Below are 23139 nucleotides of genomic sequence, written 5' to 3' on the forward strand. Positions count from 1 at the left end.
ATGGAACTGGTAAATGTAACTTTGCATTATTAACAGCTGTTTCAATAGATTCATCTTTTAAGAAGTCAAAGAATTAAGTCAAGCAGCAGGAGGCTTTAAAAGTCAATCAAAATTAATTAAGAAATTATAAATCAATCAATAATGCCCCAAAAAGTCCTGTAATGACCTCGGTTACTCTGTTTAAGCATAAACAAGATAATCAGATATGTTTCCCGTCTAGCGATAAGATCTTTGCCAATTAACTTAGGACTTAATTAACTCTCTAAGGTACTGAACTTTAGATACATCACATACTATGCTTTAACATTATTATTATTTATCACAATAGCGCTAGTGCTGTCTTGATTTATTATTATTATTATATTACTATTACCTTTACACTTACGATGCTATTAAAAACAAAACCTTCAGTATTAAATTAAAGTTAATGCTAGATGAAAAGGACAGTGGCATTAAATAAAAACTGAGATGTTTATATTTGAAATCCACCTGACTAGCCTTTATTCCTTTCTAGAAGGCATCACCGTAAGAGCTTGGTTAACTGTTGCTGACTTGTTAGGAGGAATCAATTCTCCATTGCCTAGCCGTAATTACTCCTTAGTCTTGGTTCTGAGATATTGGTTTTGCCAGCCCTTTAGGCCTAAATAGTCTTAAGTCTCAAGGAAGTCATGGTGCAGGGCAATAATACAATCTCTGCTTTAGTTTGAAGGTCCTTCATGCTTGTCTCTGAAGTAAATGGCTTGGGACATAACCGATTTTTGTTATGAAGATATTTAAAATGCCTCAGTTTTTCTTTTTTTTAATGACTACAAAATGTTTTTTAAGACTCAGTGAGTAGAATTCACTATGTTTACTAAAAATACACAGTCTAGTGGAACAAGCGTTCAGTGTGCCAAACAATAGAATCAAGAGAGAGAAATTGGATGAGCATGAACACTAACACAGCTCTTCCTTTGCTCCAAGTTAACATTACTGTTACTACTTCAATGGCTTCCGATAAATTCATTCAGAACACAAAATGTCTGGAAATTGTCATACACTACAAGAAATATGCAAGTACTGTCAATGCACAAGCTTGATTATAGCAACACCAGCACAGATATTTTTATAAAAGATGCTTTTGTCTTTTGTATTAGTATTTCATGACCCTCCAAAAAAGCTTGACATTTTATTTTGAAAACATTATCAAATTATCCACAGATCAAATTATCTTTGGGTCCTTCTATATGCTCTTTCCAGCACTGGATCAATCTAATCAAGTCTCTATTTTTTGGCTATACAAACATTTTAGATAGTTGCTGAGAATAGAGGTACATAAGGGCTCCTTCACCACTTTAACATAAAACTAATTGTATGGGGCTACTGCAGTTAATGGCAAAATTCCCACTGATTTTACTAAGAAGAGGAGTTGGGCCAGGAGTGATACTTTCTACCCCATGAAAGAATCATTCCAGTTTTTTGGGTTTTTTTTAAATCATGAGGAGCTCTTTTGGTGGCGTGTGTGTTTTGTTTTGTTTTTTTATGATGTCCATATTTAGGAGGTAATAAAGCAACCTTATAAGCTGTGTTACATTTAGCCACCAGCCATAGGCTGATTTTAGGCATGTGAAAGGCACAATTTCAGGAATAAATAGATTCTGTTGAGAAGCCTCTGAGGGGATTGCTACCCTTCCTTTATCTTCTTCTTGCTCCTCAATCTTCCTGTCTAAAAATAAGTACTGCTGTGTGTCTGTGATTACACATATGTATGTGACGGTAATATATGTAGTAATGCGCTGGAGTTCTCCTGCGCTAAACTGCATAGATCACATTACCTCTAACCAGTTCCTCTGCCCCCTGGCCCATCTCAGCTGGAATGACAACTAACGTTTCAAACCTCTCGGCATCTCTCTCTCAGTTGCTATTTAAGTCTTTTCCCCCAAATGTGGAACTTCCCTTCAAAACGATGTTGGTCAAAAGTAAAGGATGGGCAATATTCACTTGTGGATTAATGACAGGCTCAATTTGATATTTCTCAACCTAAACGGGGAAAGGGCTGCTTTACTCCCAAAGCAGAGACGCCCCATTGTGAGCAGTTAGTGACCTTGGTTTCTGTCCCTGAGAAAATGTGAGGTAGTTGACCCTAAAACTGCAATACTAGGCACATAAAAAGTTCTATTGTAGATCATTTTTAGAAGTTTAAAAAAATTATTTATAATTTTCCTCTCCCTCTGGTGCTTTTAGAGTTGGACTCCTGGTATAAAGGCCCCTGGCCTTACAAGCAGAAGGATGTGGAAATTACTACCATTCCGCCAGAAGCGTTATGTAAAAAAATGGCATAAACAAAATATGTAGAGCCCTTCAAATCTGCAGATATCTGTTTTATATCCACAGACCACGTTTATGATCGAACGCAAACACGAATTTTGTATCTGCCCAGGGCTCCAAAACCATGTGCTGATGTGGTAACTGTGCAGGGGCCTGGTCTCTATTCCTTTGCAGGAGAATGAGTTCTAAAGCATTCCTCTTTTAAGGCACCTTCTATTTACAGATACAGTCCCATCTACAAAGGATATGGGGTTCATTGCAAAGTAATATGATGAATGAGCAAATAGATCAGCAGTAGTACACACGTATGTATTGCTTTGTATTTGCAAGCTAGTCAGCAGCAATAAGATCATGAGGCGATCCCCTTAGTTGTTGCACAGAGAGACACATATCTCTTAACCTGGCCAGGCCCAGATATAGGACACTATATGTGACAGAGCTCAAATGAGGGACACACTGTTACTCATGCAAGTAACTTAAAATTGTTTATTCCTTGAGTGTTGGGAACTCCTTCTATAGCTCCAATTTAATGCTACTTCACGTCACAATCTTCAAAAATAAAGGAGAGTAGGGAGACCAAATCTGTAACTTTGGGAGCATACTGAGTGATAACCCTTGAAATGAGAGCAATTCAAGAGATAGGGAGAGACATTAATTCTTATGCTCAGCAGTTGAATTACTACTTTTGCTCTCCTCCTGTGCACAGATTCAGCTGAATAGGGAATTCATATCTGCTACATGTATGTCTGTGTTTATCTGTCACATGTCGTCACCCTAAGTGGAGGAGGAGGAGATAATGATAATACTTTAAGGTTTCACGGGTAACAGAAGTGAAGATGACTTTACAAATATTAGTGAGTGATGTCTCATGTAATTCCTGGATGTCAGCTAATTATGGTAGCCCCTATTTTATAGATGGGGAAACTAAGATACAGAGAGTTAAGTGACTAGGTCAGGATCATCTGAGGAGTCTGTTCAGAGCTGGGAATATGACCCAGTTGTCCTATCTCCCAGTGCCAGTCGCTAATGTCTAAATTATACTTGGATCGCATTCCTCCTGGCAGTCTCACCGTCAGTAAAACACTGAGGAATAAAAGGTGATTCTAAATTATAGTGCCTCCCAGTTGGTAGCCAGATCAGCTGTGTCACAGTAGTCAAGTGCCAGACTCCTTCACCCAGTCTCTACCCTCAGAACCCGAGTCACCATGTGATAATCCAAAATCAGTTGCAGGAAATTAGAGGGTTTTGTTTTTCAGCAAAATAAGATGGGTGTATATGCCACAACCCTTGGTGAATCTGTCCATAATGTCTATAATGTAGTAAATGCATCACTACAACGGGTCTTAGGGTCCTGATCCAAGGCCTGTGGATGTCCATGGAAAGCTGTCCATTGATTTTTTTTTTAATGTTTTTTTAAAGGGGCTTTGGATCCGACTCTTGGACTTTTACCAGTTTGATTAATATAGGCTAAAATACCAGAGTTTCCCCATTGTACTTTTCAGCAGCCGTAAACCACTGCCATGCTGTTGCTCAGGAGCTATTGTTTCTCTGACCACAAAAGCAACAATAACACAGGAGTTGGACAACGGGATAACCCGAACCCATGGCAAGTTTGGGGGCGTGGAATCTGCAGCATCAGTGGTTGTCATGTAGCGGCAGATCAGGTTACTGGCTTTTAACAGCCTTTTTTTCATTAAAGCGTTGCCACCATGCCAGTAACTCATAGCTCAGATAGGAGAAATAAAACTTCAAGGAGAAGAACTGTAACAGGAGAAAAATGTGTGACACATTACAATGACAAGATTATCCTGGCAGTTTGTGAATGTACTGTGAAGCCCAGACACTACAGATGGCGTTCTTCTACAGGATGTGATATAGACACCCATGTTAAAACCACACAGATCACAGGATCCGCCACCAGTAATGTATCCTGCAGCAGGCCTACCACCACTAAAAATGTTCTGACAGCAATCGCAGCCATAAATGTAATTTACAACCATGTTAGAAACATTCTTTTAGTGCTCCCTGATTTTAGGTTGGTCTCAGCTGGAGTTTTTGGGCTTGATTCACTGTTGTCCTGCAGCTTGTGCAGTCATTTGCACCAGTGGTAAGTGAGTGCAAAGTGACTTCTAGCGTAGAAGAGCATACATACTTCACACTGGCGTAAATGAGGATGCCAGTTGAAAGGCAATGGTTGCTCTTTGTCTGTAACATAAATTGTGTTCCTGTTAACATCCAATCCATTCAGAAACGAACAAAGAGCATTTGCTTGAAAACCTTAGCATAAGAAAGATGAACTTTTAACATTTGTCTTTGCTTTTATTCAATGGCCCTGATTCACCCCTGGCGCAATTTTGCTGGGCTGTATTAATCCTTGTGTTTACCAAGAACTTAATTCTCTTCTGCTAATGTTGTCTGGAGAATTTTCAAGTTAATCTAACCCTATCTTTTGGGATAAATATTGCATGCTTGCCATGAATCCCTTTTTATTTCTTAAGGTGCTATTCAGTGATTTAAGGGTGACTTGACTAAAATCCAGCACATGTAACAATTGGCACAATATTTCACAGGGCTTTTTTTTCTCTTTAAAATACATTAGTGTTTCGGGCTCATGGTAATGAGCTGAGAGACGTCCGTTCCTGCCAGGTATAATGGGAGCACTCAAGTACTCACTGTTCAAAAATCCCCCCGTGCTCGAATCAGTTCTAGTGTCAGGCCTCCCTTGAGCAGAGATTGCTGCCCTGGGACAATTTTTATGTTTTTGGTTTTGTAATGTTAGCAAATAGTTTGATCTCCATTGATCCCGGATTTCTTTTTTCTCTCTTGAGTTTAACCCAACCAGAGAGAAGATTAGTAATTTATCCTCTGTGCCTCTCTCTGATAGTATAGTTGTCAGGGCATACCTTTTGGCTGGAAGGCAAAGTCTTTGCCATTTGCTTGTGATCTTACCTCTTAGAATAGCAGGCACAGAGTCAGATGGTAGGAGATGTGGTGGATGGAGCCAGTCACCATAGATTTACCTTCCGTAAAGCAATCTAGGTGCCATCCAGCGCATCAGTATATGTTTGGGATGGAGGAGGAGAAAAAGTCCAATGTCATTTAATGCTGCTGGCAGCACCACCACCCTGGTGCCTGTGGAATTTACTGCAAATGTGAGCAGAGTAAACCTGTGTTCAGTTATCTTCCTGAGTCAACAGTCAGCCTACAACAGTGTGTGAAATTCTGGCCTCATTGAAGACAATGGCAAAATTCTCACCGACTTCAGTGGCATCAGGATTTCACTCATTATCTAAGAAGTGTAAACCAGAGCTGGGCAGAAAAGAGCTTTCCAGTCCTGCAAAAAAAAAATGAGATTTCAATTTTTTTCCTGTTGCACATGGGGAGGAACGCAAAACCTTTCTATGCTTTTCAGGATGGAAGTGGGGAGAGAGAGTCTATGAAGTCACTCTCTCTCTCTGACCTAATGAATAGTTAGTTAATTATTTAACCCAAGTGGAACATCTCCAACAGGAGAGAGTAAGAGTAACCAAACCCTGAACAGCCAATTGCCTGGTAGTTAGGGCACTTATCCGGCATAAGAAAATACCCAGGTTCAAGTCCCTCGATCTCCCAGGTCTCAGGTAAGTGCCCTAGTCATCAGGTTATTCAAGGATTGTTTTCTCTTCTTTTGACCAGAAGTTCCATCCTGGACCTGTGAAACCTTCCCAGAAAAGCTTTGCATCAAGCCCACAAAAAGTTTGTTTGAATTAATCAACATTTTCCAGTGAAAAACAGCTCTAGTGTCAACTGCATCACTCGTTCCAGGGGGTTCTTAACACTGACATCTAATGACGACTATTTAAATCTCAACATATAAGAGTTTCGCTGCTGATAACTAGCAGGTCTACCCAACTTAGACACTTCACCCAGTTCTAACCTGATGCCTTCCAGGTGCACAAAGCTTCAGTTGTCCCTTATGTAGCTTCCCCGGAACATCTTGTACAATGCAGTTCTGCACTCTGAATACAAAAATCCATAGCCTGCTAAAAATTGAGGGACAGAGTGCCATACATTGAATTTAGTATCGCCATAAATAACACAAGGATACCATGCAACTGTTGATTCACTTTCATATTTAATTCAGTAAAAACTTACATTCTTGAATTGGCCTGAAGCTTCCAGAGATTTTCTAATCTGTTGCCCTGGTGGGCTGCAGAAGTTGGGACCAATTTGTGATGGAGGATATGAGGCCTTACATACAAAAAATGAGTTTTACTTGGTTCATTATAGTTAATATGCCCCTAGCTGTCTGTGTGAGTGTTCGCTTAGCTCTTCTGCTTAATAAAATTTTCTTCAGCCCAAAAATCGTTCCATTAAACTAAGGCAAAGTGATATAAAAAATTAAGGTCATCCAAAATAAATAATTGACCCCTTCCTTTTTTCCTGAAATCTTGAAAGATTTGGAGCACATGTAAAATAGAGCTTGGCACAGTACACGGTGTTAACAGAGACTAGAGTCAAGCAATCAATCTTGGATTCATCCCTGGAGTGCACTAGCATTTCCTTGCACATGGGTGCTTTTCAAAAAGCAAGTAAATTACCTGTTTAGCAAGATTAAGTGAATTGGTGTAGTAACCTGCAAACTATAATTTAAAGGGTCAAAAACCTCTTTCTTTTTTTCCCCCCACTGAATTGGAAAAACTCTAATAACAATGTTTTTTGTACTGCTGCTCTCTTCAGTAAAATATACTTTATTACTATTTGGAGGCTTTATCCTTTTATGACACCAGTACCAAGGGTAATATTACACCAATAACTTGGTTTGCTAAGTATTAATACAAGGGAAATTACGCTAAGAGCACTGTGTGAGTTTAATTGCAATTCACACTTTAATATTTCGATGCAGCTGTAAAAATGCAGAACTAGAAACATTACAATTCTATTAGATACTAATAAATTGTGTTTTGTAGGAGAATATGAGCAATACTCGCTATAATGAGGAACATTCCAGTTTTCATCTCTGTGTTTTAATCTTGCCAGTGCATGATTTTCATAGAAAGGTTCAAATGAAGGTTCTGTAGGACAAGGCAGAAAGGAAGGCAAAAAGTTATATATTTTTATTTTGAGCAATCAGAAACAGAGTGAAAATCATGTAAATTATCTCACTCATGAAGCGCTTTTATCACACGCCTCATTCTCTTTATGTGAAATGTACAACACTTCTGAATGGATCCTAGCAGACTTTTTTTTTTCTTTCCAAGGCTTAGGCTTTCCTGATGTGGATGTGTCTAATAAAATCATATTAAGAAAAGTATTCAAAGATTCAGCGCTTTTCATTTCTGCCTCATGGAAGTGATATTTTTAAATTTAAGAACATTTCTCTTTCACCTTTTTTCATAAATGAGGATTATATGGAGGAAACAATGTGTCAGTATGAGCAAAATCTTGCTGGCCTTACCAGTTAGTTCCATTTGACTTCAGTGGGATTAAACACCGCAGAAGTCCAGCAAATTTTGGCCCGAAGGAGGTGGTTGTCTGTAATAGTGCATTATAAATTACATAATGAATATGAAACTGTAACTTAATCTGCTGCAGATTACATTGTTAATATTGTTTAATACTCATAGTGTCCAGAGACCCATATCTGGATCAGAGGCCCATTATGTTAGGCACTGTACATACATATATATAAAAGACACAGGCTGAGGTCTCAAAGGTTTTTAGCTACCTAACTTCCAATGAAATCAATGGGAGTTAGGCACCTAAATACTTTGAGGATCTAGGCCATCGTCCCTCCCTCAATGAGTCTCCAGTCTAAATAGACAAATGACATATGAAAGATAAAGGAGAAGAAGACAATCAAATGTATACAATTTAATATTCATTACACATCCTCAAAGAAACCTACGTTGTGTATTTTTTGTATGTATTCAAAACATGAATGTGAAGTCAGTAGCAAATAAAAGGAGACTGAGATGAGAATTAGTCTAGCTGTTAGAGCACAGGACTGGCAAATGGGAGGTCTGAATCACTGGGCAAATTGCTCAAACTCCTGTAGGGTTCAGTTTCCACCTCTGGGAGAATAAAGATGCCCACCTTTCTGAGAGGGTGGCTGTGTGGATTAACTAGTAAGTGGCTAAGTGCAAAACTTTATAATTGTCAATGGTTTGATGTCATGTCACAACTGATGTGGACACAAGATGTAATGAAATAACTGACAATGACATAGATTATTTCCTCAGCAGCTATAAAATGATGTAGTTCCATTGAAGTCAATGGAGCTATGCTGGTTAAAACAGTCTGGCTCCATAGCCTCAGTACAGAAGAAAATAGATGCCAATAAATGTTTTAAGTTCATGTATTTTGAATGTTGTGGGTTATGGAAAGAGTGGAGGCATAAAACCATTGCAAGACAGATCATTGTCATATTAATTTGCACTTTTCTCATAAATAGAGATTCATGAAGAGCTCCCCTGAGTCTCCTACTAGCAGTAGGTATCCATTCTTATTGGCCTTAGTACAAAGCACACAGAAGTCAATGGAAGTCTTTCCACTGACTTGAATGGACTTTGGATGAGGACCATTTTGCTGAACTGTTGTCCTCAGATCTAACCGTGAACGCAGTGGGAGGGCTGGGTCCTTACACGTTTCCTTCTCTCATACCAACCCCTACTTCACCCATCCCAATTCTCACTAGCGCTCCTTATCCAGCCACTGTACTTTGTTATCTGGGGTTTTACCTTACACATGCACATTGGGATTTAATACAGATGATTGCATGTTTCCATCACTCCTAAGCCTAAAATCATCCATTTGTCTTAAATGAACAACTTACCTAGGGATCAGACAATGATAACATTATTCAGTCATCGTCGTCTTCTCAATTAAAATGTTCAAAGAGTCATTAAACTAACTAATGGTGGAAACTTCTGTAGAAATAATACATTAATGAGACACGCTTTCATCGTCTTGTGAAGGAAAATGTATTTCACTTTATTCAAGTGAATTATATGTCCCTACATATTATGATCAATATTTTAGCAAGACTTTACTTTTAACGATTCTTGAGTAATGAATAATTGTATTTTGTATGTGAGTAATGACAGGATTTGTTGAACTGATATATTTCCTATTTCTAAAAAAATCATATTGAAATCTTTACAAAAAATTTTATAAAGATTTGGTGACTTCAACTTATTTCCTTAAGAAATGTATATATCACTTAATTATTGTGATCAAATCAGGGTACAGGTGAGTAAAATTAACTTTAAAATATATCCCATAATGCTATATTTTGGTCAAAATTGAACTGTATTTTCATGAAGCCTATACATTAAAATTGGATTTCTTTTTAATACAGGTTAATGAACAAATTAACTGCTAGAACTGGTAATTCGTGCTACAAAATGAGGACTCCATTTGATCAGTATGTGATCATTTTAATAGTTATTTTCTGAAAAATAACTACTTTCTGGGGGTGTAAATTTGTCATGCTTTAGGACCAGAAAAATGGTGACAACAAACCTGGTCTAAAGCACTTTCTAATTTGAGTCAACTTTTTTGTTTTCTTAAACTTCAAATAGAAGTTCTGTAGAGCATTTTATAGCCAATGCAGAAATTCATGTTATAGTGACAATGTCTGTGTTTTATTGACTACCCAGCCAATGGATTCTTTTCAAAACATGATGCCTAAATTGTGTTCCTAAATTAATATTTAAGCATCTAAGTAAATGGTCTGATTTTTAGAAATGCTGATAGGAGCCTTGAGTGCCTAAATATGAAGTAATGAGCCTGATTTTAGGCACCTACTTTTGAAAATCTTAGCCTTGGACAAGTTTATGCAGTTCTTATGGAGATCAGAAGGCATTTGTCACTGTGATCCAAAAAGGAATCTCACTACATGTGGGAGACTTATTTTCCCAAAGTTGAGCAATCGGTCTCTTGATTATATTGATCTGCAGTTGGCTTTTTTACAACTGATCTGTCATCCAGTCTTAAGGTTGCTACTGGAATGATAGATATTGTTCTATATTTTCAGTATCCTTAGGCTGTAGTTGGCTATTTTGCTGTTGACTGGTCTCCTTTTTCTTAGTGTTTAACAGGTGCCTAAAACTAATTTACAAGATTAGCCACTGACATGGTGACTTTTTTCCTTTTGTAGCTTGATGCTTAGTGGTGAAATGATCTTAAGATTTGTTTTAAAATAAAAAAGACCTAGCCTGGTATTCATAAGTGTACAGTTTAGACTTCATTCAAAAGACGTGTGGAGAAGCCTCAATAGTTAATTCTTGTTTTCAAAAATCAAAACATTGAGCTATCAACAGCATTAATCATGATTAGTTAGATCTACTCTTTTGTCAAGCAGCTTCTTAATTCTGTTTTGTATTTGTTTATGTAATAAGCAATGGTTTGGTTCTGGCCACCTTTTGTCTAAAGCAATATTTCTATTTCTAATAGTAAAAGGTTTAGATGTTAAATTAGCTTTCAGTGTAGTTGATTTTATGGTTTTCTTTCATCATTTGATTATTTTAGCACAGTCCAAGTCCAGATACATTTTTTTTGTTTCCTCTTTGACATGAGTCCTCTATAAACTGGAGATCAGCTATAATAGTCTCACTATATTTGCATAAATACTCTTCTGCTTTTAAACTCCTTGCCAACCGTGGCTATTTCACTCAAAGTGATATTCTCCCTTTGTCAACAGCAATGCTTTCTTTGGGATGGCACAGTTAAAAATCTGCTGTATGTAACAGAAAAATGCACATTAACATTATCACAAGAATGATTGTTACTGGCTTTTTTATATAACTAGCTCTCTGACATGGTTGCATGCATCCTAAAGAGCATTTTTACAAATGAAATTCATTTAAATATTAGCTCAACATGTAAGTCAGAGTAGCCCCTCAGTCAATATTAATTATTATGGGGTCAATATTAGGTCTGATTTCAGAATTATGGACAATTGTTCATAGAATTTTGTTTAGTCGCAGCCTAGTTTTCAGTGGACGTTTGTTGATGACATAAAATGGTATAACATCACTTGGCACAGTGTTCAGTTCCTGTTTAGAAAATGCATAGTAATATAATAGCAGGATATTACAGGACTGGGGGGATAAGTTTCTATGGAGTTTTCCCACACTACTTGATTTTAGTCAGAGCTATTATTCTCAGGCTCTCTCAAACACTAAAATTAATCCAAATCACCCATTCTTTACAAATAATTTTCTACTTGAGCATGGATAGAAAATGCCCCAATTCCTCCCACACCATCAGCACTATTGCTATTTAATTTTACCAAGTATAGAAACCATCCAAAATATTGTAAGTCCTGGGCGTAGTGACATAGGACAACAGACCATCCTTGGAGATATACATTTCCTTTATCATTGTGTTCAATGGAGGCAAGCAAGCAGACAGTAGTTATGTTTTTGTAATTTCATCAGCACTTTCACACTCAGATGACCAATTCTTCTTCTTTATTATTTGCAGAATAGTAGCAGCTAGAAGCCCCAGTCGAAAGTCAGGGTAATATTTTCAAAAATGCTTACATCCCATTTTTAAAGGTTATTTAGCCCCTTAAGAGCCTAATTCCCATTGACTTTCAGTGACAATTCAGTTCTCAGGTGAAATCTTGGCCCCAGTGACGTCAATGGGGCCAGAATTTTACCCCAAATCACTCTTTTGAAAATGCAATTAGGAGCCTGTGTCACGTAGTTACTTTTGCTAATTTTACTCTGTGGGGTCCTTTGTGCTGAGCACTGCACAGACACATAGTAAGAGACGGTCCTTGTTCCAAAGAGTTTACAAGCCATCTCCATTTTTCAACTCTCCATTGGTTTTTGCTATTTTCCTTCCCGCCCCACCTTCATCTAGGGTGAAGGCCTTGATTCTTTTAACAGACCTCAGGTTAGTGCATGGAATTGAACCCTCTAGACATTGCCATCAGCATTTCATTCCTTTCAAAGCACACCTGGCAACTTTCCCAGAAAAGCAAGACGTGGTCATTGATGCTTGTTGCCAGGAAAAAGCCTGGATAATGCTCATTCTAGCTATTTGTCTGGGATACTGGGTCCCACTTTATGAAATAAATATGCCAGGTATTTATCTTTTGAATGACACGAAATCACTGTAAAGGTTTGATATTGTTTTCAATAGAAAGACTTCCAAGCCATTTGAATGACCAGCTTGAATGAACTAACTCTGAAACTATTTTTATACAGGGAATGTGCCTGCTGCTTCACCTGGTTTTCTAGCATTTAGATGGACTTTGGGTGATGCAGCTTCTCTCCCACCTTCTGTAGTTGGCTCTGAATATCTTATCTCAAAACTGCTTTTTGTCTCCTCCTGAATTAGTCCAGAAAAGACTTTTTAAAAATACTCATGTAATACAGTATGTTTGCCAAAGAATGGACCTTTGGGCAGATACTTTGTATGACACTGGACAATAATTTTATCTAGCCTGTAACAAATTTACAGAATATTTATTTTTTTCCCTCCGGAGGAAAGCCCCTTGCTGAAACATATTGGAATCCTGGGAAACCCCTTGCAATTTACACCTTAACTATTTTGAATTTCATACCTTACTGGTACTACCTAACTCTGTCTTTGTACTTCTTATCAGATTCCTTTCCTTCAGTATTGGACATCTGTATGTGTATTATACACGTTTACAAGAGACATTGCTTGTCATGTTGCTTCCTGTTAGTTAACCCAGAATGGCTACAGAATATGCCCTTGTATGATGTTTGTTAGCAAATATGACATTGCTCTGCCTCTCTGATAATGCACTAATGTGAATCCTAGAAATATGATGCATTAATAGAAGATGGGAAAGGGTATTTATTTCTGGCATAGGGAAATCACCCAGTTGAAACTAAAAGTATGAATATAATAATACTAGAGCAGGGGAAGTAACATGAAGGTGAAATAGCAGACATAAAAATGGTGATTTTTTTTAAACATGCCACATATTATTCTTGCTGTTTCCTTTTAAAAAAGATCTATTGGATTTTAAGTTTCTGCAAAATGCATTAGTGAATATCATCACAGAAATCTGAAGGCAAGGCAACATTTCAGCAACTTTATATATAGCCATAGTCTCACTAAAGTGCATCTGTCTTTTGAACATAACTTATGGTTGGAAGTGGGAACCTTGATGGGAGAAGTCTTTTTTCCTTGTCTTTACATTTCTATTTCCTGGATGTGTGTGTGTGTTTCATACCTGTCATGATATTTTTTGTTTTTTATACTGTGTGGGGTTTGGTTTCACTCATAAGTAACATATGGGCATGCAATCAATAAAAAGCTACTACAGGGGCTGCTGCATAAATGATACAGTATTCATCAACCTGGGAAGACTCTGAACCACGATAAGGCTCTAAGTGATTGGTTTGGTCAAAGGAATGGGTGAGAACAGATGGCTTAGTGCTTAGTTGCTTGCTTTGGGCTAATGTTTGCAATCGGATTCAGGCATGAAATAAAATTTTGTGCTTTAAAACATACAAGAAGTTAACCAACCAATTTAAAAACCGCAAAACAATCTTGACAGCATAGTAGAAAGAGAAAGGTCAAGTTGTGATCATCCAAGTGGTGCATCTCATCATAATGCAATATCCATCTATATTGGAAAGTGAAATGGTTTGTCCTTACAGTTAAAACTATATTTAGTGTTTGTTCCCTTGTACAATGGAATGCCAACTAACATCCTTTCTTTTATCCTCCAACTACCTGGGTTTTCCATTTGATTTGCATCAGTTCTCAGCCTTATTTTTTTCTTCAATTAGCTATTTATGAAAAGTGATTTGGCTGCTATTTGGATACACTGTCTCCATTCTTGGCTATTACTGAAAGCTTACAATCTCCTAATAGCCTTTAAGGACTGTTGCCTAGCTGATGTACAGAGTGATGTGGGTATATACAAGAGAGTGAGCTGTTATCTTTACTTTTTTTTTTTTTTTCCCCTACAGTGACACAATATCATAATGAAACTCAATGTCTCAATCATTCAGGGTCAAACAGTGTCACAGTCTAAGTGCAGCCACACTGCTAACATCACTGCCAGTAAATAGTGCTGTTGTGTGATTGCACCGTAGTCCAGTCTAGGCTGTATATTGGAAAGGACTTCCCCACTGCCCTAAGTGGCATTTTTGTGTCTCTATCTGGCACAGGTTCATCAGGCACTTGATAATGTACACTAAAGCTGCAGAAGGAGGGAGCAGAGCTTCACAATGTCCAGTCCTCCTCTGATGTAGGGTCACTGAGTCGATAACGCTAATTTATAACCGGCTGGATGGCACAGAGCCAGGGGGCTGCAATGAACTCTCTGACCCCATCTACCTGTATCTCTGACCGCATCTACCTCGGGGCTGGCACAGATGAGAATCCAACCCTCTGGCTGCATTTGAATTGGTGACATGGAGGAGAAAGACTCCATATCCCCTTATGATTCTCTTTATTCCTGCTAGTCTGAGTCCTGGTCTACACTTGAAACTTAGCTACAGTTGCTCAGGGGTGTGAAAAATTCACAATCCTGACAGACGTCGTTAAGCCGGCCTCAACCCTGGTATAGACACCAGTAGGTCAATGGAAGAATTCTTCCTTCGACCTAGGAACTGTCTCTCAAAGGGGTGGATTAACTACCGATATGGACAAACCTCTTCTGTTGCTGTATCAAGTGTCTATGCTACGGTACTACAATGGCACAGCGGCAGCGCTGCGGTGTCTGTAGTGTAGAGGAGCCTTGGTTCTTTGAAGTGTGCCAAGGTTTGTATAGGAACCTAGAGAGAGCTCGAGGGAATCTGATGCTTGGAGTACCTGCAGCGCATGGTACACACACTTAGCATGGTACTAGACATGTAGAGGAGCATACCATAACATACCAGTTATACTCTGACCATCTGTTTTGTGCTTCTCTGATGCCTGCAATCTGTGCGCTTCAGGAAGTCCAGCACCTTCAGACAGCCCTATGCTTTTACTCTTTGATTCAGACCTTAACTAGCGCCCCCAGAAGCCTGTGTTTTTTCCTTGGTACCCTGGCCTTACTGTCCTCAACCTATGTGCGTGCTGTGGGCCAGAAGTTCTTCAGCAGCAACTAGGTACACTATGTGCTCCAGGGGTTGAAGCAGCACTAAATCAATCATGTGCGCCCCTGGTAGTGGCAGGTGGAACTACACACCAGAGAACATCAGGCACACCACATGGTGTCTCATAATTGGGGTCAGGAGGGAATTTTCCCCCAGGGCAGATTGGCAGAGGCCCTGGGGGGTTTTCGCCTTCCTCTGCAGCATGGGCCATGGGTCACTTGCTGGGGACTCTGCATACCTTGAAATCTTTAAACCATGATTTGAGGACTTCGATAACTCAGTCATAGGTTCGGGGTCTATTACGGGGGGGGAGGGGGGGACAGTGTTCTGTGGCCTGCGTTGTGCAGGAGTTCAGACTAGATGATCATAATGGTCCCTTCTGGCCTTAAAGTCTGAGTCTATATAAAAGGGGAATGGTTGGAGCCCTGGCAACATAAAGCATGGTTCATGGACTGGTCTCCTAGCACAGGTGATGGAGTTGGCAATTTCTGTAGTTCCAAGAGGCAAAATTCTAAGAAGAGACAGGTTGTCTTTAGCATTGACCTTCAGGAGAGTGACAAGGAAGTAGCAACAGCTCCCAGAGTCTTGTGATTAGGTGAGGATCACAGTTTTCTTTCTCTTTCTTTCTTTTTTAAGTAAGTTTCTGGCTTTTATGGTTGTCTTGAAAACTTCAAAATGAGCTGGGTGACCTGAGTGCACCCTAAAAAACCAGAAGACAATAAAATGAACCCCAAATTTATCATCTAAAAAAACCCCTCATGATTTTTGAGCCAATCGATCACGATTTTTCGAGGCCCGACTCATGATTTTTGAAAGCTTGGAGCGGATGAGGCTGTGTCAGTGCCTATTTGCAAGGAGGGAGCAGTCAACCACATGAGAAGAAAATGCCTGCTCATAGTGGTGAAGGAACACAGTGCCTTGGGTTTTACTGACTGTAACTGTAATTTAAAGTAGGCTGCACCATTTCTGATCAAGTACCAACTTTTGAAGGACCGGCAGGATAATGCTGAAGAAAATGTACAATTTTTAGAGAACTGTAAGTAAGATTTGGAGTCTTTCAGTCCCAGAACCTTTTTGCAGGATCTGTGTATCAACCAATGGTTATAACATTGGTATTGTATAGTCCAAGGCGGTGGGTCAGAAAGGTGGATACAGGACTGTGAGACAGACTGGATTATACAACCCCCTCTGTCATCGACCTGCTGTATAACCCTTGGACAAGTTATTCAACTGCTCAGTTTCACCAATGGGAAAAAAGATGATCTGTAAAACATCTGAGTTCCACAAATGAAATGTAATGGGCCGTTTTAAGACTTTGTATCATTGCACCTGGACACTGCAGCATAGCCAGTGATTGGTGCATTTGCATGAGGACAAATTTCTTCGGTCTCAGTGATATTGATGTCAGTGATATTGACACTATGGTGAAGATAACTTGTACAAGTGGCATAGATGATGTCAGCTCCTTTGGCTGATGGACTCTACCTGTCTTTCATTATTTAGTGCTTTCACTGTATCTCCCACTGTTTCTGGATGCCCAGGTAGCAGCAGTAGCCATGAGGGAAATCCAGATCTGTTGGTCTGCCAGTGTCTTCATTTGTTGACCTTCAGGCTAAGCTCTATTCTCTGGGGTCAAGCTCAGGGTCTTGGTTTCTTTCCTCTCCCGGCCCTCAGGCAGTAAAAGGCTCGGGCCGATCTCAGACTTCAGGACCTTGACCACCATTGACAGCTCTGCTTCTTTGTTATGATGGAATTGTCTTCTGCAAGCCTGAAGAGCAGGAGTCTGAATATCCTCAAAAGCTGGCCGAGCGCTATGGAATTCGCCCCCACAGGAACTGAGAGTCATCTCAAACTTCCTCACTATTCAATCCAAGCTATCCCTCAGCAAATCCCATTAGCACATGAATAACTCTGAGCATATGAGTGGTCCTGCTGAGCGCCAGGGCCCAAATGCACGCTTCTTTGGCCTTGCCTCCACAGATACATGCATACGCTCATGCTGAAAAAAAATCCCACATGCAAAGTAGCCCTGGGGGAGAAAGATGGAGAAAAGGAAACACGCAACAGATGCAAGTCACGTGAGCAGTGGGACGGTGGTTCTGGGGATGCCTGCAGCTGGGTAGGTCTCTTTACTCCTGTTCAGTTGGATGCTAGGAAGGAGCCTGCAAGAAAGTCTGTCGGGGACAGAGAGCCTCCCTTTTGGGTCTTTTCACCAGTAGGTGAAGCTCCAATCTAGCATGTCACTTCCTATTTTTTGGGTCAAGATTCTGAGTTTTTCTCAGATAGGCTCGAGTTCAAACAGGAATTAATTCAGGGAAGTCCTATGGCCTGTGGTATACAGGAGGTCAGACTAGGCCACAGGTTACCAAACATTTTCCCTGCATGACCCTATTTTCAGATGTTCTGTTTCCCACTATCTCAGACAGCATGGAAGTTGCCATTTAAAAATGGCGTCCCCCTGCAGTGTGACCTCACACGCACTGTATGTGCAAGGTCACGCCGCAAGGAGGATGCCATTTTGCTTTACCAAATGGCGTCCTCTGGACTGCATGACCTCACACATGTGGTGTGTGCAACGTCATGCTGCATGGAGGGCGCCGTTTTGTAGGGCAAAATAGCATCCTCCGTGCGATGTGACCTCGTGCCTACGGTGCGTGCGAGGTCACGCTCGGGATGGCCGGGACCCCATCTGCTGATGAAGCGACCCCACTCGTGTGAGGTCACGGACCCACCGTTTGGGAACTGCTGGGCTAGATTATCATAGCGGTCCCTCCTGACTTTTATAATCGATCCATCTATTGTTCTTCAAACACTGAGAGCGCAGGAGAGGCTCCCGTCAGAACCAGAGCTCGTACTTGGGTGTCTGGCGGTTGGAACGAAGTCCCCAGGATGGGACAATAGGTCAACTTTCTGCCCTGGCCGTCTGGGGCTCAGAGTTGGTCCCGGCTCGCCTAGCTAACACCTGTGTACGCCTCATCTCGTTATTCTCCTTCTCACACCGTTGTAGCCAGTCTTGTTGACTCGGGGGCGCCCGTTGTGACAGCGTCCATGATGGCCCCCTATATTTCTCTTCCATCAAAGGCCTGCCAGGAAGGGACACTCCGAAAGGAGCGAGTTCATTAGGCTGTGCCCAGGGAATGCCCCAGGCCAGGGCTGAGGGTGCTGGAGTGAGCCCTGTGCATGCTCTCTTTGCTTCCCTGCACAGCCTGCCTCCCCGCTGCCATCCGCACCCCGGGAGCAGAGTGGGGGAGGCTAGGAAGGGGAAGGGGAGGGGGGGGATGTCAACCAGAGCCTTGCAGACCCCAAAGGCTGCAGAAAGAGCCCCCTGTCCTCAGCCACCGGCCTCCCCCTTCCACCCGCGGCTGGAAGCAGAGGAGGAGCCCGCAGCCTGCCAGGAGTGTCAGCCTCTGCCAGATCCCAGAGAGGCTCATGTGCTGGCTCCATGTCGTGGCTTCTGGCTACCCAGGCTCCTCCCCTTGTGGTGTGTCTGCTGCTGCCGCCGCCGCTGCTCGCTCGCTTGCTGCTGCTGCCGCTGCTGCTGCCGGTGCCGTGCCTGCCTCTCCCAGCCCAGCCAGCCAGGCTGCTGGCGGCGGCCGGAGCTGAGCGGCTGCGGCTGGCGGCTGGCGGCGGCGGCGCGAGCGGCGTTCTCCCAGTGCGCGAGACGCCTGCAGCCTGGCTTAGCGCGAGCCGGGGCAGTAGGGGGGAGGGTGGGGCGGGGGGGGGGGGGGGGTGGGGGAGGACCAGTCACCTCCTGCAATGACTGCCTGACTGCGCTGGCCGGCCACTTCTCAGCAGGCTGGGGCGGGCAGGAGAGGGGGGGACCCGTGCCGCCTCTGCCCCTCCGCTCGTTATGGATCTATTCGACTTTTTCAGGGACTGGGACTTAGAGCAGCAGTGGTAGGTTTGGATTTTCTCTTCATACCCATATGCGCCTCTCTCTCTCCTTCCCCCCCCCCCTTTCCCCCTCCCTCCCCCACCCCCCGCCCCGCTGTCTCTTTAGCCTTTGTGGGGGACGGGGACAGCACCGCTCCCCCCTCCCCCCCCCGAGCTTTGCTCACTTGTTCAGACACCCACGGGTTGTGCCTGGCTCCCGGGAGGATGCCTGGCCGCGGTGCACGTTGGACTTTTCCTTCGCTTGCCGACTGGATTTAATGTGGTGCTTGTGGCTGGTCCAAGTTGCACGGGTGCAGTTCCAATGTGTGTGTGTGGGGGGGGGGGGGCAATGCACTGATGTGAGGGAGAAGAGCCATGCCTTCCTCCCCATCCCCCTGCTGGGTTTTGTTCCCGAACCGTCTTGCATGCCTTCAACTGGCAGGGACACCTAGTATTTCCTTGGATCGATGGCTTAAGTTGGAGAGATGCGGGCGGGGGGGGGGGGGGGGCGGCTTGGAGCCTCGTGTGTGTTTTCTTAAACAGAGATGTAAAGATGCAATATTCCCCCCCCCCCCCCAAGATCGTGGCTTATCTAATGTAGCGTGTACTGCTGTCAATGGCAATCTTCCCCTCGTTGGGAGAAATGCCACCGTAGTTTGTGTATTGCACAGTTTGTTTGGTTTTTTTTTTGCTGTTGTCCTATTCGAGGTAAAGCATTATTCTTGAAGTTGGTTTTGGAAGAGGAAAGACTCAGTCCCAGGTGGGATTTGAGAATAGGTCTGACTTCAAAACAAAATGCAGGGGGAGGGGGGAGTTTAGGTTTTATTGCCTGGCCAGTGGGCACTCACCTTGCCAAGGCTGGTGCATCTGTCTAAAATATTGTAAACTTGTTGCAAAGGAGTGAATGATGAGCAATTTTCCCGTGGGTGGCCGGTAGCAGAAAAGTTGCTCTTTGCCTCGTATTTAAATTGTGTTGCTTCACGTGGTTTGTTAATAAGAATGTGAGTTTAATTTGTTAGGGCATAGTTACTGTTTTTTATTTTGCTCTTCACTCGGAACAAATGAGTTGATTTGTCTTAACCATGTCTGATAGAATTCAAAATTGGTTACTGGATGATTAGGCTAGCATACAGTTTGCCAACAAGGAAAGAGACTAAAATACCATATTTGCAGCCCTCATCTCTAAATGCCACATAGACATGGGTATGTATATGCACACTGCATATTCTGCACAAGGGTTCACTTTACTTTGTTGATATTTTAAGCACTGCCTGTGGAAAAAGAGCATATCCTTAGCTAATAGCCATCATTTTGCCAAACATACGGTAGCTGCTCTAGTTGAAAATCTAAGATAATCAGAACTCAAATACCTGTCGCATTTTATTTTACAGCAATTTAGATAAAATCCTTGGGACCATAAATTACACTGTATCGATATTAATCTGTTAGCAGGCATTTTGGATCTTGTGCTGTGTTTTACCAGCTCTGCATAAACCATCGCATTATGCGTTACATCGTTTAATAACCATGCTGTTGTTATTTAAAAGTAATAATCATAATAAAATTAGTGCTCAATTAAATATTATGCTCTGCACACTATCTTTACTCTGCTACACTAATTTATTTTGTAGACAACTGATAACCACTGTATTACTACTCAAATAGTATTTGCATACAATTTGCCTAATTTATAGTGTGGGTAACATCATTAATTTAATAGAAGCTGTTACAACTGAATATGTGGGTGTAGTTCAAATACTAAGTACATTACAGATATTTAGTTTTAATGTTTTGTTTAATAACTTATTTTTATCTGAATATGGTCTTATGTACATTTAGTGATGTTCCTGACAAGGAAGGAAACTCTTGTGCCTCAGTCTTTGCATAAAATATTAATATATTTCCTCTTTTACTATGGCTGTCGTTCACTTGATTTCTTATAGTGAAAATTATTGTTTTAAAGGAAATCTGATGTTCTTAGCTCAATGGACCCTAAGCCATGTTCTACTTTGACTGTTTGTTTCTCAGCATTACGTATCTACACAATCTCTTTATATTACACTCTGCATCTTCTGTGTATAGATATGTATATGCACTTGGTTGGATACCTTTTATAAGAGTGTGGCAGGCTGGATTTGGCCCACATGTGTCTAACTTATGTACATGTATATTAAGTAACGTGTGTGTGTGTGTCTCCACTCTGGATTTACTTGCTGCAGTAACGTAAACTGGATTTAGCCCGTAATCAATTTGTGGCTGTGTGCACACACACATGTATACATCTATGCAACACTCTATATATGTGCATGAGCGTGTGTGTGTATGTACGTATATGTATTTTATATAGGTACATAATTTTATATATTACTGCTTGTCTTACTCAGGCAATTAGTTCCATTGTGTGAATAAGAAGAGCTGGATTTGGCCCATTAAAATACATACATACAAGTCTCTCACATGTGCACAAATTATATTGTGTGTGTGTGTATCCATAAATATCTAAAAGGTTATGTACATATATGCAGTACACTACATATATAATGATATAAGTATATAAAATAAATTGCATGTATACTTCTACACATGCTGAGGTGCTTCTCATTCCCTTTTGTTTATAGATTTGCATTTCCTAATACATTTACGTGCACACACACACACACGTTTTGGATCTAATTTTGCCTTCCTTGTGGCCCAAACTCCAGCTAAGATCAATGAAAGTTTTAGGAGTGCAAGGAATGGAGGACTGGATCCCTATTTGCCTTATAAACAAAGTGAGAGTACAAATAACGGCAGAGCATTAGCATTAACTTGTGAAATATGACCATTCAAACTACTGTCAATCTTCATATGTAGGCAGCAGCACTCATCGAGGTGTAAAGGGTGTGAGTCTCACCGCTAATCACCACTGCATCAGCAAATGACTCCCAGAATATTTTGAAGGAGCCCAGAAAATGCCATTTGCATTTTTATTTTCCCTCCATGGGAGGTATCTCTTTGTAGTGACTTCTCTTCAGCTACTCTATCAAGAACTGTCAAAGCTGTAAAGTGTGCTGCCAGGGGACACGTTCTTAAATTCACTTGTGGCACTCAGCCCATCAGTGGCAGATTTACCTGGATAAAAACTGCAGAATCAGACTTTGTCTCCTATTATTAGAATCCTCAGAGTCGCCCAGGAATGAGGCATTTTTGTGGAATTTAATAAAGAATTTAGTTGTTGGGTTGTTGTGGTTATTTCTATTTAAAAACAAAAATAGTGGTTCAAAGTTAATGAAAAGTGTAGTGGAAGGTCAAAAGTGCCCCAGAGGATATCTCACTAGATTTCAGAAACCAAAGAAGAAGAAAACAAAAACCCACCTTTAATGGATTTAAACTCTGGCCAAAGCTCAAGTCCATTAAGATTCCTGAATGAATAAGCGATATTCACCTGGGTTTGCATTTAATATGCATCATTCTATAAGAGGAGAAGAGAAGAGGGAGAGAGATAATGAAAAGCTTGACTGGTTGTGTGTGCACCAAGGAGACCACTTGCTGTTAAAAATCAAATTTTGTCTTTTAAATCATTTTCTACTCTTGTCTGTGGTAACCAAGTAAATGAAATCTTGAAGTGTCCTGGGACCATGTGGCTACATTTGAAACTACTTACTGAAGAAGGTGATGCCATTAATCAACAGCTAGCAAACAAAAACAAAAAAACCCAAACCAGCCAACCCAGTTACCCCCAGGATATAGAGCCAGCCCTTGAACACCACAGATAATAGAGATACATTGATTATGTTTTCCTTATTGTCATTGCTACTAATATTTTTAAGTCCTCCAGTCTTTAAAAAGTAACAATAGAAGAGGAGAAAACATTCTATAAGAAGAAAAAATGCACATTCAGGTATATAAAATAAAATCT

The 23139-nt window shown here is 41.0% G+C and overlaps 1 protein-coding gene across 4 annotated transcripts in view; it reads left to right on the forward strand.

The window, feature by feature from the left end:
- AFF2 (ALF transcription elongation factor 2) overlaps window positions 1-23139 on the forward strand; it is a 477143-nt gene that overhangs the window by 78865 nt on the left and 375139 nt on the right. For 2 of the 4 annotated variants that reach the window (XM_067548099.1, XM_067548100.1), the window contains exon 1: window positions 19190-19265. The exons of the other annotated variants lie outside the window; for them this stretch is intronic. In XM_067548099.1, the coding sequence (XP_067404200.1) occupies window positions 19219-19265 (47 nt within the window). In that variant the 5' untranslated portion in view covers window positions 19190-19218. Of the gene's footprint in view, window positions 1-19189; window positions 19266-23139 lie in introns of those variants that run through there. 4 annotated transcript variants of the gene reach the window in all.

The sequence above is a fragment of the Emydura macquarii genome, unplaced genomic scaffold (assembly GCF_026122565.2).
Source record: "Emydura macquarii macquarii isolate MOO-44397 ecotype Brisbane River unplaced genomic scaffold, CSIRO-AGI_Emac_v2 contig_1253, whole genome shotgun sequence".
NCBI classification, from domain to species: domain Eukaryota; kingdom Metazoa; phylum Chordata; order Testudines; family Chelidae; genus Emydura; species Emydura macquarii.